Here is an 18249-nt window from a genome sequence, read left to right as displayed (position 1 = left end):
ACTTGCATGGGAGGTGTCTGTCTTGTTTTAAGATATTATATTATATTATATCATATATTTATTATATGTGATATATATTTTGTTTATTTTATGTGTATATATTTATTCTTTAGCTCCTCACTTTGGTTTGAGTTAGGTTAGGGTCATTTAACTTTTAAACTGGCATTTTTGCCTCTCGTTGATTTATATAAAGTAGTGTAATTTGGTTTAGCATTTCAAATGAATAAAGCAAATCGTTTTTTATTTTGTCCATGAAAATGTTTGTGTGTCTGCATTATCCTTATTTTGGTTATGGCAAATAGATTTATCTAAATTTGTTGAACCAAAATAAAATCTTGTAGGTCTTCAATAATTTTTATTTTCAGCTTTTATTCATAATATATTTGTATTATATTTTCTGTCTTTTGTTTGATTTCTATAGAATAACTGTAAAAGTTATAAATTTTATAGGGACCTTCAGTGAGAATTAAAATATCTTGATAGAAATGAGAAACTTTTTTCTGAATATATTTTCTGAACATTTTTTAATGATAGCCTCTGTTCCTTTTTTAAAAAGTACACGTATTCTTTTTTTTTACTGTCACCAAACATCCTGGTTTTTCGTTCAATTTATTTATAAATCATAAATGGTATTAAGATTGGCCTTATTGCTGTGCTGTTAATCATGCCTTTGGGATCCCCATTTTTCTTACAGTGCTATGCAGAGTTGACTAGAATACATTGTCTCATTCCTGTGCATGTCCAATCTCCTTTTACCTTTTCCTGAATACATTATACATGCCATCCTTGCAAACCAACTTCTATTCTGTAATGGATCTCTAGTTTACTTTCTGCCATACTCACTTACTGGGTTTTCAGTAGTTAGCCATAAAGATATCTATGTGTATGTATATATATATCTTATATATAAATATGCAGTATCTTAAACACACACACATGCCCACACTTTAGTTCTGCTTGAATGCATTTAGAATATTTCCACAGATGTGGAAGAAATGTGTAACGTTAACTGTTGAAAAGAATTCAAGGGTTCATCATAAAACTAAAGTCAGTGAATGGAAAGAAAGTAGAAATCCATTCTTAAGAAGACCTGAGCTGTATAGGAGATCAGTTTTTACTTTTGTCCTCCCAAATAGTAATTCTTTTCTCTAACGTTAGCAATTCATATATAAACATGGTGTTAACCCACTCAGCATTACTGGTGAGTGGTAGTCTAGATAGAGATTTCATTTAGCTGGGAAATAAAATGAATGGCACCTGTTTAACATCACACAGGAACCCGGCACTGTGTGAGTAATGAAAGGAGGTACAATTTTCTGCATATCCCCAGAACCTGAAAGTACCCATATCCAATCACATTTCCAGACTTAGCTATTTCTTTTCATAGCAATGCCATCCTTCCAGTCACTCTGGCTGGAGAGTCAATTTTGATATCTGCTTCCCCCTTCCTCTGCTCAGTATCCCTCCCCCAAACACCCAGTATCTGGTTGCTTTTCAAATCATGTCATTCCCACTGCCAATTGTTTTATCCTAGGTTAGGCTCTCTATACTGCTTGCCTGGAGGTTTTAACACTCTCCAACCTGGGTTTCCTGCCTCCAGCCTTTCTGTTCTCCAGTTGAACATCTAGGTCAGCAGTCTCACATGAAGGATAATGCATAGTACACTCCCATGCACAATCCGTAGACCACTTTTTCCTTCATAAGAAAGCATATAAGAATGTAAGCAAGAGTGATATTATAGGAATAATATTGAAGGTACTCTAATTTATAAAAGATACAAGCTTTAGTGCTTATATTACTAGGAATTGTTTTATACGTATTTCACAACTGATTACAATAAGTCACTGGTAGAAAACTGCTTATATAGACTGCTCTTAAATTAAAGAGCACAATGCTAATTATATTAAAGCAGCAATGTCTCTCCCTTCTTACCGAGTAAAATTTAAACTTCTCATTCTGCCCTTCAGGGCTCTCTGCAGTTCTGTCTTTCAAGTCTTACGTCCTGTTGTTTTCCTTTAAGTATGCTTGAGCCAAATAGAACTTTACACCATCCTTTGAACGTAACCTAGCCTTTCCTTCTTTCGTGTTGGTAATACCCTCACCTCAGTTGTACCTTTTGAAATCCTGTACATTTCTCAAAACTCAATTTAAAGGCTAGTGCTTCCAAAAAACAATTCCTGGTGCTATTGGCAAAGAGTAATCTTTTCATCTTTTGAATATGCTCTGTACTTTATTTTTACTTCATAACACTTACCTGTCCTACATAGAATTGTAGTCATTTGAATGTAAACCTTTAAGGTGATTAATAAGTGTCTCTTACAACTTGGTATCTCCACCATCTAGCAGTGTTTTGTAAATTGCAGCTACAGTATACAGTAGAAGTTCCTTGAATAAATAAATGGATGAATGTTGAATTTTGTGCTTTCACTCCAGATTAATTATGGTCAGTAATAATCAATAGAGGCTGGTTGGTAGCAACAAAGTACTGCACTCTAAAAACTGTTGATAGTAAACTGTCTCTGACACAGAGTAATACAAGGAAGTATTCTGAACACTTATTTAGCACACAGGAAATATTTGTTAATTCATTTGCATTTACTACAAAATTACTTAGAGAAGAATTTTTGAGAATAATGAAGATGCTGACTTTTGTGAAATTAGTCAAATAGTTGTGCTAAGCACAGTTGATTAGAAAAGATCTCTCAACTGGTTATACTTCTGTGATGTAGCCAAGTATAATGCCTAGTAATTTGAATGCATTTAGCAATGCTTTTCTCCTGGAGGCATTTCTCGGTCTTTTTTTTCTTTGTTGGGTTCTTCTAAATGGCTTACACAGTGCCTGGTGTCTTCTATAAATGTAAACTATTATTATTAATATTAATGCTCATAGTAAGTTTTAACTCAGGAAGCCCAAAAGCAAACACCAAGTTGTATAGGAAAAAGGACAACTATTGAAGGGTTAAACCAAAGCTATAGAATTTTGGAATTTCTTAATTGTGATAATCTTTTGAATACGTCGTTATTAACAAAGCTTGCCCAATAACAAATAAACTGTAGAATAGTAGGGATATTCTTCAACTACCAGGGCTAGACAGCTGTTTCTCCGAAAGATACACTGCCTGTCAATAGCAGAATTTAAAGCTAAACCTCTAATAAGCAAATCAGATGATTGCTATGCCTTTGCAAATGTGTAAAATTGAAAATTTCTTAGTCAATTTTATCACTAGGATTTATAAAGGAAAAAATATATAGTGGAAATCCTTAATGTAAAAAAAATGACTCAATTAATTGTGACCTAAACATTTTACTAAGCCTATAAAAAAATAGTGTAAGACTTCTTCATTCCGTGTATTTAATTTTGAATAACAGCTTTTCCCAGCTGTAAGTCTCCCATGGTGTACTGTCTTAATTGTTTCTGAACTTTCTTTTGCATAAAGGTACTGTCTATTCTTAATTTATCTTAATTTGTCTCTTAATTTATCCATAATGCTTTTATGATAATATTTCCTTAATAGCACAAAAGCATTCAAGTCTTCATATGAATGACTTAAATATAGCTACAAGTTTATAAAGAATGATTTGTTTCTTTATACATTTGTATCTAATAAATGATAAAAATGTGAAATTTAGAAATATTATTTGATGACTTTGTCACCAAACCAACCTCATTTTTATATGCTGTTATTAGAGATTACTAATAGATTACATTTTAAAATACGGGGACCCAGTTAGCTCAGTGATTCAGAGACAGTGTGTGGCAAATTATCAAAACCTTCGCATCTGCTTTGATGTGACAATTCATCTTTGACATATGAATGTAAAATATAAATATTAATGTAATAGTGAAAAAGTGATTTAAAACTGATTTCTTAACTTGCTGGATCTGTGTTGAGACCTGAATTTGAATAACTGTTGTTAAAATACTAGTTTTTCTTTTTTAGTGTTTTGGACAAACGACTTAAAGTAGAAGTAATATACTAACATTATTGCTACGTGTTCCTACAGATGAAAATGATAATATTGAGATAGATACTAACGAGGAGATTCCTGAAGGCTTTGTTGTAGGAGGTGGAGATGACCTTACTAACTTAGAAAATGACCTTGATACTCCCGGTAATTTCAAATTATAAATATTTTGTGTCCTGCTGCATGGCAAACTTTATCGTTATATTTTTAGTGTTATCTCATCAATAATGATAATAAGTTCTTTTCGTAGTTTTATTACATCTTATACTCCCACAAATCATTTAGCTAAATCCACTTTACATCAATTTTGTGTTATTAGTTTTCTTTTAATGTAATGTTAATTTAATGTTAAAAATTTAAAGCAATAAAATTGGTATAGCAAATTGTAGTTTGTGTTCTCTTATTACTAAGATTCACTTTTATATTTTGTGTTATATGAGACAATTTATAGGCGTTCAATAATTGGTTCCCCTTTCAGCTTGAGTATTTTGGTGTGATGTTGTAAGGTATAAATGTGTTGCCTATGGAATACTTCAAATGTAAATCTAAACCATGGATCAGATTTTCTGGTTTGGTTTAGAATTGATAGTCTTAGTTGTAATATTATTTTTCAAATTTTGCGCTTACTTTAAGGATTTAAATAGTACCAGTAATAAGTTATCTTACGCATACTTAACTGATTACAATAAGATACTTTGAAAACTGCTTATATAGACTGCTATTAAATCAATCTCATATCTTATATCAATAAATATTATACCAATAATCACATTGGCAATTGACCTTCTAAGTTATTGTTTCAAATATAAAGATCCTTGCTCGTAGTTTAATAGATGAGAGTTCCGTGTGCATTGCCTTTATAAGTCAGCAGTGGGTACCAATGGAAAGCTTCGTATACCTGAGGGGTTCCATAAATGTTATTGAATTGAATTCTTATAGCAATAAAAAGTCTTTGGCAATCTCTCTAGACTTAAAGGTAAAGAAGTGAAGTCCCTAATATTTATCTTTTTCTGTAAAAAGCTAAAGGGACGGAGAGCAGGTGTTTTTCTTCCCAGCCCTGGCATGCCTCCACAGTGCTAACCTGCTTTGTTTCTTCCCCTGTTTGAAATCATGCCGTTGTTTCTCTAAGAAACCATCAACCAGGGTCTTCCTAACTATAGGGAGCACCCAAAAAAAACCATGCCATTTTGTCAGTAGCTCCTTCATGGTCTAGTATTAAATTATACTTTTACTAGAGAGAGGTCAGTATATTTATAATTGTACAAGTCCAGGAGAATGCTGATATTTAGGGAAACTTTTTAAATGTTTGACCCCAAATTAGGACTGCCTTTTACTTCTTCCTATTTAAAATGCTGTAGAACTTGGGTAAGTTTGATTTTTCTTTTTGAAAAAGATTTTTCTTGTTGCTTACTCACCCTCTCACCACAGCTACCACCAAAGGCTTTATCAGAAACTAATAACATCCTGCTGAGGGCATCCATGAGTACAGAATTGAAGCCTTTAACATTCAAATTATGGAAGTATAAGATCAGTGACAATAGGTGATGCATATTTTCTGATTTTACAGTAGATTCTGAAGACAGGAAAAATTAGCCATTTCTTAGGTAAAGTGAGGGGAATTTTCTAGTTTTAGTTATAGCAACTTTGTGAGATACCTTAAAGATACTATTAGGCCTAAGAGGCTTGACTCTTTCCATTTTAAAAACTCTCTTCCTACTTTATGTATGCCAAAAGAAGAAAATACGTCTCAGTCTTTCTGTTTTTGGAGTTAACTAATATATTGTTTACAACTCTGAAGCTTGCCAATAAGTGTTAGCGTGTGCGTAGGACAGACTTTCCAATTCAGACTATGGTTTATTTCATGGCAATAAGAAACAGGAATGCAAACTGGAATCTGGAAGCACGTAGCATACATTATGATTTTTATCCTTGCTTTATTTTCCCCAAAATTCTTTTTTTAATATGTATATAAAAGTCATAATGTTTTAATAATAAATTGTTTCATTTTTATCTTGATTTGACCATAGTTCATCAGATATTGTTTAAAAGAGAAGCCTGGCAATATAAACTGACCAATTTGCATGAAAATAATGATAATAGCATTTATTAAGAGCCTTATAATTAGAAAACTTATTAATCTTTATGAAAAATATCATTCACCAAATGGTTGACATGCCTTCTACAACCATTTTATTAAAGAATTGCTTTGACTGAATTTGTTTAAATAGAATTATGTTTCCATTTGTTTCTGAACTATTTTATTGTTAAAGATGAATATACTTGCTAAAAATAATTTGAAATTATTTAAAAATTTGTAGCCATATTTTATTTATTTTAAATTTCTATCCATATTTAATACGTTCCAAAATGTGATCATCCTTATTGTATTTCTGCCCTCTCAGTAGAAGGTATTTGTAAACATATACCCTGTTTCAATGTTGAGTACAAATGTACACATAGGAACATAGGATTCTAATAGTATATACATAACTGTCTGAGATCATGTTAAGAACTTGTTTTAATATGGTATTATATGTATAGATTTAATATACTGCAAGAATTGAAACTACAAAATAATATAATTTAGAATCAAATATATCACCTCTTTTGAATATCTACTTTGTGATAGCTTGTTTTATTATGTATAACCTCTGCGGTAACTTATATAAATACATATATATCAAATACAGGCTTAGGTTTTCAGGTAAGCATAGCTACTATTAACTATAGTCTAATTAAATGGTCTTTAGGTATGTTGACTACATTCTTTAAGGGGACTTCTTTTGGGGAAAAATACATATATATATATGTATATATACATGTGTATGTGCTAGGAGACTAGATCTTAATTGTTCCCATCACAAAAAGGAGATTATAAGTATGTGATGTGATAGACGTGTTAACTAATCCTACAGTGGTAATCATATTGCCATATATAAATGTATCAAATCAACACATTGTACACCTTAAACTTACACAATGTTATATATCAGTTGTATCTCAATTAAAAAAAAAAAAGAAGGTGCCGGCCCAGTGGCCGAGTGGTTAAGTTCACGTCCTCCACTTCGGTGGCCCGGGGTTTTGCTGGTTCGGATCCTGGGCGCAGACATGGCACCGCTCATCTGGCCACGCTGAGGTGGCGTCCCACATGCCACAACTAGAAGGACCCACAACTAAAATATACAACTATGTGCTGGGGGGATTTGGGGAGAAAAAGCAGGAAAAGAAAAGAATGTAGTCAGCATACCTAAAGACTGCTCAGTTATACTGTAGTTATGTAGTATGTCATATAGTTTATATATAGAGAGAGTTCTACATATGTCTGGCCTGATATTGTTATTTCACAACCCTAATGTCCTTTTCTTTTTTTAAATATAGTAATATTTTTATGATGTGCCCTAAATTGTTAGTTTACAAATCTAAATATTCAGTTATTCATAGTATTTGCATGTTTAACAGAACAAAACACTAAGTTGGTGGACTTGAAGCTGAAGAAGCTCCTAGAAGCTCAGCCACAGGTGGGAAATTCACTCTCCAGTTCTGCTCAGAAGGCTATGACTGAGAGCTCAGAGCAAGATAGTAAGGTAAATATTACTTGTTTAAAATATTTGACTGGGTATCTGTGTGTTCTAGTTTCCATTTATAATCCTAAAATCAATTTCTTACCAAATTCTTAACATTAAGATATGAAATTTTTATTAAGTAGGCAATAAATTGAATATCAATATGGTAATCAGTATTCATATACTGTTTTTGAGAGAAACTACTACTTTAAATTGATATGTTGGTAAAAGGAGAAACTATTTTTGACTTCTGTATGTATTTATATTTTGCTAAGAAGAACATTGCTGAAAGAATTCTAGCATATTTTTCTGTCTTCAGCCTTTCGCCTGTTTAGATCAATTAGAATTAATGTTAATTAATACCTGAAGATAGTATGTGATTGAATCTAAATTTTTAAGATAACTTGCTTGTATTTTGTACCAGTATGAATCTTACCTTGTGTAGGATTTTAACCAAAATGCCACGTTATAAGATTATTTATTATTATCATTAGGACTATTTATATTATCCCCACTCAAGCCTTCGCCCCTTTTCCTTGCACTGCATCATTAATATTTCTCTAGCTTTAGGGCACATCTAGTCGTGTATAACTTTTCACCCACCTGCGGACTATGGGGACTGCCCTGCTGACTGAAAGGATTTCCTTCCCCTGACACAGAGATGCTTTGAAGTCTCAAAACAATGACTTTCATTGCTTTTCCCTTATACTGTCGGTTTCTATAAATTGGTGATGAAAGTGTGTGGCAGCACCAGAGGACTTTTGGTCTCTATCTTTGAACAAAAGGAAGCCTGGGTCAGGTCTGATTTTTTGCGTTCAATTTAGCTTTCTGCAGTGGATTTAATGCAGAATGAAGCTGGCCTAAGAAGAATACAATGGATTGAAAAGGCTAACTGAATTAGTGGGTTTAGAGGAATACATTTGTAAAGTGGCAGAAGTCCCTAGTCATAAAAAGGTTTCTTAAGATGGGATTTGCTGGCTAATCGCACTGATATTTTAGCATGTTGCCAGGCCTCAAAAAATTTAGCCGTGTTTGTTTATTTTGGTAAAGACTTGAATTTTAGACTATTGGGCAGTTATTATGATGACAGCAGAATGCATACTTTTCTTAAACAAACAAACGAATAAATAAAAGCCAAAATTGTTTCTATTCTAGCTTTATAACTAGCATATTATGATAGTAATAATAAATATGTTATATAACTTAAAGAAACTAAAATAGAGGTATTTCCATTCTTAGGATTTAATTATCTAAATAGACGAAATTGGTTTTGCTCTCCAAAAAGCTCTTACATAGTAATTTTTAGAGCCGTTCCAACAAAAGGTGCACTTTAAACAGCTTGTCTTTGTATAGATCTTTTTAGTTGAGATTATTTTAAACGGTGCCTATAAAGAACATATAGCGTCCATCTGTTCTCATGAACCTTTCAGCATTGATCTGGGGTTTTATTTTTTTTAATAAAATGCAGTTTACACGTTTATAAATGAGGCATTCTGTGTTTGTGGAAAAGGATAAACTGTTACCTTCCCTTGAGGATTCTGTATCCCAGGCCTCCTTGAGGCTAGAGAATAGGCCATTGGAGGACTCCCTCATTACTGATTGTCTCAATGCAGAGGAAGGGCAAAGTCTTGGTAGCTTTTGATAACCAGTTTCAGCATTCAGCAGGCTTAGCTATTAGTCATGCATCTTAGCCTTTCCCTATTTACTTTCAAAACACTTAATAAAAATAATAAAAGATTAGGTATAAAATGAAATATTTGTTTGGTACACAGCACCTCGGTATCTGCAGCTTCCACACACTGCAGTGGTTCAGTCTTCTGGGATATTTCTTGTTGATAGAACCATTTGAATTTGTTACCAGTATTAACATAGGAAGCTCTGGAAAAGATAATTGTAGTTTCCTTAGCTGTAAAGGGCTTACTTACAAATCTGGCTTTGGAAAGTTATAGCTGATGAAATGCAGTTCAGTGGGATAGTGTTATAATCCTACCTTTTAGCCTTCATCCAGCATTAGTGGTTTATCTCAATGGGCATAAAATTAGAAACTAGTTCTTCTTGTCATACAAGTCTGTGGGTCTGTACGAACCAATGGGGCAGAATCGTGGGGCAACAGATAGAGGCACCATGGCTTTTAAATGATACATATCATCAGAAGAAGACACAGGGGTTTACAGTGTCTAATGAATCAAAGTTATCAAGGGTGATCCTCCATTTAAACCATGTCCCCCAAAACTTTTGGTTACATGCAACAAAACTTGCAGCTGAGCTATTTAGAGCTCTTTAAAGTCCTTTTTCCGTCAAAAAGTTTCTAAATTGATACTATCTTAAATCAGTGAAAGTTGTTTTATTAATGTATGGTTTCCTGTTTATGAGAACAGGACTCTCTTAGCATGTTGGTTCTGCTTTTAGAATGGCACAGAAGACCTCCGGACTGAGCGACTACAAAAGGCACCAGAACGGTTTAGAAATCCAGTTGTGTTCAGCAAGGATTCTACAGTCAGAAAAACTCAACTTCAGTCTTTCAGTCAATATGTTGAGAATAGACCAGGTAGGAACACTTTTTAAAATGTTTTCCCGTCTTATAATTTAACAGTATTTAGCTATATATATATATAAAAAAGCTGATAATGTAAATCCACATTTCAATACACCAATATCAAGCTTTATAATAATTTTACATGTCTTTCTCTTTTTTTTTAAGAGATGAAAAGGCAGAGATCAATACAGGAAGATACAAAGAAAGGAAATGAGGAGAAGGCAGCGATAACTGAAACTCAGAGGAAGCCATCAGAAGATGAAGTGCTTAATGTATATTAATTTTTTGTGTGGTTTCATGATTGCTGATAATTCCAAACTGTATGTGGAAATAGTGCCTTTATTTGTTAAAATGAGATGTTAGGTTTTTTAAGATGTCAATCTCCAGTGCATTCAAAGCAGAGTGAGAGGGGTGCACTGTTGAATTAGTCTGCAGTGTGGTGATAATTGTCAGATAAAAAAAATGAATTTTTCAGAGTTCCACAGCCCCAGCTTCCTTGAGACATTTCCATCAGGGCACTTCCCATAAAGAGATTCCAGTATTGATCTACCGGGAGGATTTTAATTATTACAATAGCAGATACCGCAGAGCTGCAGTTAGAGGGAAAAGTCACATGAGACCTGCTAGAATTTCTCAGCCAACCCATTTTGTTGGCTTGGGTTAATGGGTGTTCAACCTTTCCATTATCCAGATCAGCCGTGAATTACTAGCTGAATGATGTTTGCATTAATATAATATATATGGTAATTTCTTCACTTAATTAACGGGGAGGTTCAGCTCAGTAGGGGTATGGGCTGATCATGTGTAAAATTGATTTGTGAGGGAAATATTTGATAGACCGCAGGGAGAAAGCTGCTTTTGATGGACAGCTGCGGGACAGAAGCAGGAAGAACAAGTTTTAACTTGAATTTTTGTCTGGAAGCATAGCTCTCTTTAATGGTGCTACTTTTTTATTATCTACAGTTTATGCAAATATTTTCATTGTTTTTACTGTTAAAATAGTCTGTTGGATTTTAAAATCCTTGTAAGTGCACTGAGAGTTACAAACTACATTTTAGGGTCCTAAAAACTTCTCATTTTTAAGTTCTCATTTTTAAATTGTTGTACTAAGATGTTCCCAGGTCTTAGTACGTAGAACAGCTCATTGGTGTATCCTCATGAAATATTTAGTATAATTTATAAATTACGGAATATTTGAGTATCTGATATACTCACACTAAAGAAATCTGATTGTAAACTTTGTTACTATTTTTAACTGAACCAATCAAGTTTATGTGTTGCTTATCACATCTGCTTTCTTACATCTTTATTACTCATATTCTCTTTGCAAACTGCCATGTTTGTTTTGTCCCCCTAGATGGGAATGATAAAAGAAAAGTCCTTTTTGAAAATGCTCTGCTGTCTGGCAGATAGATACAAAAAGCTTCACCAGATTATTCCAGATTTAAAGTTACCATTACCATTTTTTCTGTTGTTATAATTTTTCCATTATATTTCATATTGAGATGGGAGGATATCCATTTTGTATGAATCTTTAAAAAATATGGTGACTTATTTGATCAAACTCTCCTGAGAAATTATCAGTTTTATGATTTCTTAAAATATTTCAACTTTAAGTTTGTCAGCTATCATAATAAATTTAACAATATGCTAGTATAAATTGAGTTCATGTGTGAGTACAAATTATTTACTAGTTCCAAAGATATATAAGTTATATGTGTGGTTAGACATGTTTATTGATCATCAGAATTCCAAAATATGCTCATAAATGTAATTCTTGATTTTGTTTCTTATTTAAGGAGTACCAAAAGGTAATTCCTCATGGCTTCTTGGAGATTAATATGCTTCTAGGTAGAGAAGGGATTTGACAGAAGAGGATTGTTCACGTTTATTTCCCTGAATAAATAATATTATAAGTACTGATGGTAGTAATGGTGGTGGTGAGAGTAATCACTTAAGCAGTTCTTCAATATTCCTCAGCTACTTAGGAAACTCAGCCCTAGAAATGTTGCAAGGTAAACAGGTATTCCAAAGGGAGCTATAATTAATCCATTCGTTATGTTATAAACTATACCATAAATAATAACCCTGCTCCCCTAATGATTTACATTTGTAATATGAAGATAAAAAATAAAGCTATACTAGTACTTTATAACAGAACTGCTACTTCAAATAAAACTTCTAAGGATAATTTTTTTTAACATGAATGGTTGTAAAAAGTAAAATTTCAAATTGAAATCCAAATTTGGTTAAATGGAAGATTAGTCAAATTTGTGTACTAGTTGCCTTACATCCTACGTAGCAAGGTTTGAAACCCCTCTCCAGTTAAAATTTGAGGCGACCATAATTAGTAACATATCAACGGAATGACTGTTAAAGTGCAGGAGCAAGCTGGCGGGAAAACTGGAGATACGAGAAACTTGTTTTCTGTCTCTTTTTAGAAGTATTTTAAATAGTATACTATGAAAGCAAGAAATGTGTCTTTAATTTTGTATTTTTGTAAGAACACATCTGTCTGATTTTTTTCAAGATAGATACTTTAAGAGTCAATTCCTTAATTCTTGTTTACCCTTTTGAATTTAAGGTGTCATTCATATTTGTTTTCGTAGTCACCAGGGAGAAGATTGTCTTCTGTCCTTGCCCGTGCTTAGATAACTGCCTCAACTCTCAGGAGAATTTTTTCTAGCGTAGTGTTAGCTTTTTCAATCTGGCAAATCTGAGTGTTAAATTATAAATATAATACTAAAGGACTGAGGTTTTCTCTGTTTACAAAAGTTTGCTATACATAGGAAAATTTTTTGAATCACAAGTTGCTGTTTGGTACTAAGGGGGATCCTAAGGGTGTATTTGGTTCTCTAGGTAAGTGCTTTACTAAGTGTTTGTAGAAAGGAAAAATGCAACTTACAAGTGATTTTTTTTTCCTTCCTGTTTGTTCTCGTTAACAGAAAGGGTTCAAAGACACCAGTCAGTATGTTGTAGGAGAATTGGCAGCACTAGAGAATGAGCAAAAGCAAATTGACACCCGTGCCGCGCTGGTGGAGAAGCGCCTTCGCTATCTCATGGACACAGGTACGGTGCCCAATTACACTGTAAACAGTTTTGGCAAATTGAGCGTTCACAAACTCTTATAGAGTTTTGGAAGTGTGAATCTTTGAAGCCTGAATGTTCAGCAGAACTGCCTTGAAAATAAAAAGGCTGCGATTTGCAGCCACCTCTCTGGGCCCTGGTGATAAGAGTGCCTTCATGGGAAGTGATAACTCACCCTGATACCGTGTGAGCCAGCACTATTGAACAGTGTGCTCATCCATGCAGAGTTGGAATACACATCTGTGCCTCATTGATATGCCACTGCTTAAAAAAAAAGTAAGATCTTCACTGTTCTACTGATTCATTGGGAAAAGAAAGATTTGGCCAGCTAAAGCCATGTACTGCATGAAACAGAGCACTATGCATAGGGGACGGCTCCATGGACTAGATCACTGAAATTTGAGAATACTATCTGGTTACTGATGCTCCACAATTTTTTTTTTCAAGAGAACAGGTTTTTAAAAGTCTGTAATACTTTATGTCACAGTTGCATTTGAAAGGATTAAGGTATATAGGAAGGTTTGTAAAACTGGGTTAGAGCCGCAAGTTAGCTCCTAAACAGAGGTCAGATTGGCATTTAATGGTGATTGCCAGTAGTGATTGAATAGATTTAAGTGCACAATAAGCTATTGGAAAAACCTGCATGTGTGGTATATATATACACACATGCACGTATATGTATTTCTTTAAAATGCTGCTCCTACAAAAGTGTAAAAATTAGAAATACACATCATTCATATCAAATTAAAAGTAAATTATATTAAGAAAAATTATATTAACAAAATACATGTATAAATCAGTGGCATTTAGTACATTCACAGTTTTGTGCAATCACCACCACTATTTCCAGGGTTTTTCATAGCTCTAAACAGAAACTCTGTACTGATAAAGCAATAATTTCCCATTTCCTCCTCTCAGAATCCCATGGGAATCTCTAATCTACTTTCTGTCTTTATGAATTTGCTTTATTCTAGATATTTCATATAAGTGGAGTCAAATAATAGTTGACCTTTTGTGTCTGGTTTCTTTCACTTAACATAATGTTTTCAGGGTTCATCCATGTTGTAACATGTACTGCTACTTTATTCCTTTTTATGATTGAATAATATTCCATTGTATGTATATACCACATTTTGTTAATTCATTCATCCACTGATGGACATTTGAGTTGTTTCCAGCCTCTGGCTACTATGAACATTTGTGTACAAGCATCTCTTTGAATCCCTGTTTTCAGTTCTTTGGGGTATATATCTAAAATTGGAATTGCTAATTCATACGGTAATTCTCTATTTAACTTTTTGAGGAACTGTACTTAATTTTAAATGGGTTCTGAAGTTTATTTAGAAGTTGATTCTGTGGAATTGAGAATACATTTTCCAGAAGAAGCACTGTTATATACATTCACAGGCTAGACAAACCCACAAAAATCTATTAATTTAAAATGTAACTAAAATAATGCTAATAGTTACCCTAAACCTGAGTCCTTGGTTCCCAGAGCTTCAGCAGCTCTGGGTTTTAAGCACCAACCCTTTAGCATTGAAGGTGTTGCATCCTGAGCAGGAGGGGAGTGGAGCCTGGATGGTAGCCTAGACTGCTGCGCATTTCTCCTCTCATGTGGAAGAAGGCTCTAGCAAGAAAGTAGCAAAGGAATGTAAGAGAGCGTCTCAGTGGCTCCTGCAACAAGATGGGGATGTGCCGAGGATGAGCATGGCAGTGGCAGGGGAAGGGCTCAAGAAGTCTCAACATCCATTTGAGGGGTGGACATCAGTGGCAGAGACAGAGCAGCTGTAGGGATTTATTTGACTGGTTCCTTCTGAAATTGAGTAATCCTAAATCAGTGATAGCCTGAATACTAAATAACAATACTATGTCAGTGTCTGTGGGTGTGTTTTCTGCCATCCCACCTTGAGATCTGTAAAACCCTTATGCAAATACTAGAGGATGTTTTTCCATCAGCTCTTAATGTTTTGTTTTGTTTTTTAATTGTTGCAGAAGAGGAATTTTTAAATTTCTGGCACCCGAAGTTTGTAATGATTACTTCATTGGGAACAGTAAAACTTCTTAGTTAGAAACAGTATGTGTTGTAAGTTGACATTTTGTATGTAAGTATAGCACTAATGGATCTGTACCTGCAATGTTGTAACGCTTGAAAAAATGGAGTTTATGATGGAAATGTTAATGGGCCCTTTTACTAAAGTGCTGCAAATAGTGTTACTATAATGAATGGTGCTTCTTTTCCATTCCCAATCTGTTTTCATTTGATGGCTTTCAAACTTTCTTACTATAGAACAGTAGTGTTTTAAACTACTGATTTTTTTTTTTTTTGAGGAAGATTAGCCCTGAGCTAACATCTGCCAATCCTCCTCTTTTCGCTGAGGAAGACTGGCCCTGAGCTAACATGCACACCCATCTTCCTCTACTTTATACGTTGGACACCTACCACAGCATCGCATGCCAAGCGGTGCCATGTCCGGACCCAGGATCCAAACCGGCAAACCCTGGGCCGCCGAAGTGGAATGTGCGAGCTTAACCGCTGCACCACTGGGCTGGCCCCATAAACTACTGATTTTTTTTTTAAGTGACAATATTTTATTTATATTTTGAGTGTAAAAATTAAACATTTGGGGGGAGATTGCAATAATATCACATCTTGCAGCTTTAAAACCTTTCAGCACTGAATAAGATGATCATAGTAACCTCCTTAAGTCCCTGGGCCAAAAATACTGATTCTGTAGCTTTGTCTAGACTATCCACTACAAAAACCTAAGTGACCATTTAAAAATATTAAATATAATTAGGGAAGATAAGAATTAAAAGAAGTAACTTTTTACACATTTCTCAGAATGTTTCTTTACCTCCTCCTTTAAGGAACCAAACATAGTATTAAAGCTGCTTTAAAGCAGGGGATTGGGCCCACAAAAAACCCCAAAATTTTTGAGTCATTACTGGGAACTTTCTCCTTTGAATCTCCAGAATTATCCATTATCTTTACCTAAAGATGACAATAATGGTCAATATTTATTGCATACTTATTATATGTCTGACTCTCTGGAAATGCTTTATATGCATCATTTCCTTATTTCTCACAATGACCCTATGAGAGAGGTTCTTTTAATAACTGGCGCTGTTAATAATTACGTTTTTCAGTGAGGAAACCAAGGCTCAGAGAAGGGAGTAACTTGTCCAACTCGTATTGTTCTCAAGTGTTGGAGCTAGGAGTCAGACCCAGTCTGAGGGCTCTGGAACCCAACTTCCAGACAGTACATGCCATGGTCTCTGCTTCATGTCTCATCTTCTTAGAGGTGAATTTCTGGTTTTCCTTGAATCTTGTTACTAATTCTCTGAACCCTCTTATCACCATTTCATGGTTTATAATTAGTAACACAGGAGAAACAGATCAATATTCATTTAGGTTATGAAAAAAGTCACTTAACCAACCTATTTGACCCATTAGAAACCCAACAAGCTCATCTTCCTTTTAACCTTATGTCTCTACCCTGGTCATGACAGTGTAATATACATGAAAATCAGGGTGAAAACATCCTCATTTAGAATAATCAGAGAGATAAAAACAAGCTTCTCTTCAAAAGAAGTATCTAGGTGTTTGCTAATCTTTAGGAGGTTCTGAAATTTGAGCATTAGGGTCTTCAGAGAGTAGTTTTCAGTGTAGGATCAGGTATTAATAAATACCTGAGGACAGTTTTCTGAGATATGTTAAAAGTAAAACTAAAATTTTAAGTGACTGACTTCTAAATTAATGTAATTATTTTTATATTGGCAGCTTACACTTTATGACACTGGATATGCATGTATGTTTCCTGTATTAAAGCTCCTTAGTTTTACTCTTAAAATAAAAATGTGATCTTGATCTGTTTCAATATAAAAATGTAATCTCAGCTTTTAAAAAAAGGGGTAGTTTATTGGGGTGTTACAAGAGCTTATGGAAAGTTAGTGTTTCAGTGGCTTGAATACTAGTTCAGTGTCACGTCTCTTGATTAGAGTCTAAATACTTCAAATTATTACATTTCCAAAAGGTTTTATACTTATGTTCCTGAAATATAATATATGATCATAAAGGATTTGCTCTGTGAATGAATAAGAAAAAAGGCATGTGCAGGAGGTGTAAAAAAGAGAAGTCATTTGTGTGATCAAAGTATAGAGTAATGTAATTTCAATCTCATTGATTTATTGTCCCTTCATAATGACCAGTATTAAATAATTACAAAGACAAAATTATCTTGTTATGAAAACAGTATACCTTCTATGCTACAACTAGTGTATTCTATGAATGAAACAGATGGACTTTTGGATGTTGTGACTCATAGGTATTGAGTAAGTACAAACTTCAAAATACAATTCAGGCATTAAAAATTTTTCTAAGGGTCATACGTATGCTCATACTATGTGTGTCTCTCTCTGGTTTTCTTTCATCTGTATCTTCTCACTTCTACCCTCTAAAAAAGTTGCACTCTGAACTTTATTATAATTATGTATTTAGTCTGCCTATTTTTTAATGGTTAGACATAGGCTTATAAGTTCAGTTAGATATAAATTCAGTTAGTTATTAAATAGGCACTATTCACTCTGAGACCCTATAAATATTATCAGATAATGAACATGTTTATGCTGGTATATAAAGATTAATTAAATAACAAAAACTCTATTGACCACCAAAGGTAAATGTAATTGAATTAGCAGAGCCGTAAAATAAGTGTAGACAAAATAAATACAGACAAGAGAATATGGAAAAGCTTCTGTAATGTTTTAGATTAATAGGCATGCAGAATTCTTCACATTTTTTATTACGTTGTCCCTAGATGAATTCAAAGTAATTGGGGTGGTTAATTTTATTTACACAGAGCCGTTCACAGCGCATTAAATAATAGAGATAATTGAACAAGAATTGTCAAGTGTGTACTGATATCAGACATATTACAGAAGGGAATGTGCATAAAACTTCATTTCTATGCAGCCATTGTTTATGGTAATTAAGTACACAGATTTATCCCTTGGTTGCCTTCCAAGCTTATGGCAACTGCTATTGTTGTGCTCCATTAATATGTAATCAGGAAATAGTTTAATTTTCTAATCTGCAGT

At 33.8% G+C, this 18249-nt stretch overlaps 1 protein-coding gene across 29 annotated transcripts in view; it reads left to right on the top strand.

Annotated features, from left to right (window-relative positions):
* The window catches only part of EHBP1 (EH domain binding protein 1), a 483620-nt gene that overhangs the window by 427730 nt on the left and 37641 nt on the right, over positions 1-18249 (top strand). For 16 of the 29 annotated variants that reach the window (XM_070512730.1, XM_070512734.1, XM_070512736.1 and 13 more), the window contains 5 exons: positions 4006-4113; positions 7426-7550; positions 9939-10077; positions 10231-10337; positions 13011-13134. In XM_070512730.1, coding sequence (XP_070368831.1) covers positions 4006-4113; positions 7426-7550; positions 9939-10077; positions 10231-10337; positions 13011-13134 — 603 coding nt within the window. The remainder of the gene's footprint in view (positions 1-4005; positions 4114-7425; positions 7551-9938; positions 10078-10230; positions 10338-13010; positions 13135-18249) is intronic. The other 13 variants (XM_070512743.1, XM_070512745.1, XM_070512747.1 and 10 more) reach the window with 1 other exon arrangement.

Source organism: Equus asinus, chromosome 6 (assembly GCF_041296235.1).
Source record: "Equus asinus isolate D_3611 breed Donkey chromosome 6, EquAss-T2T_v2, whole genome shotgun sequence".
NCBI lineage: Eukaryota > Metazoa > Chordata > Mammalia > Perissodactyla > Equidae > Equus > Equus asinus.
This window is presented reverse-complemented; position numbering and strand designations above follow the sequence as displayed.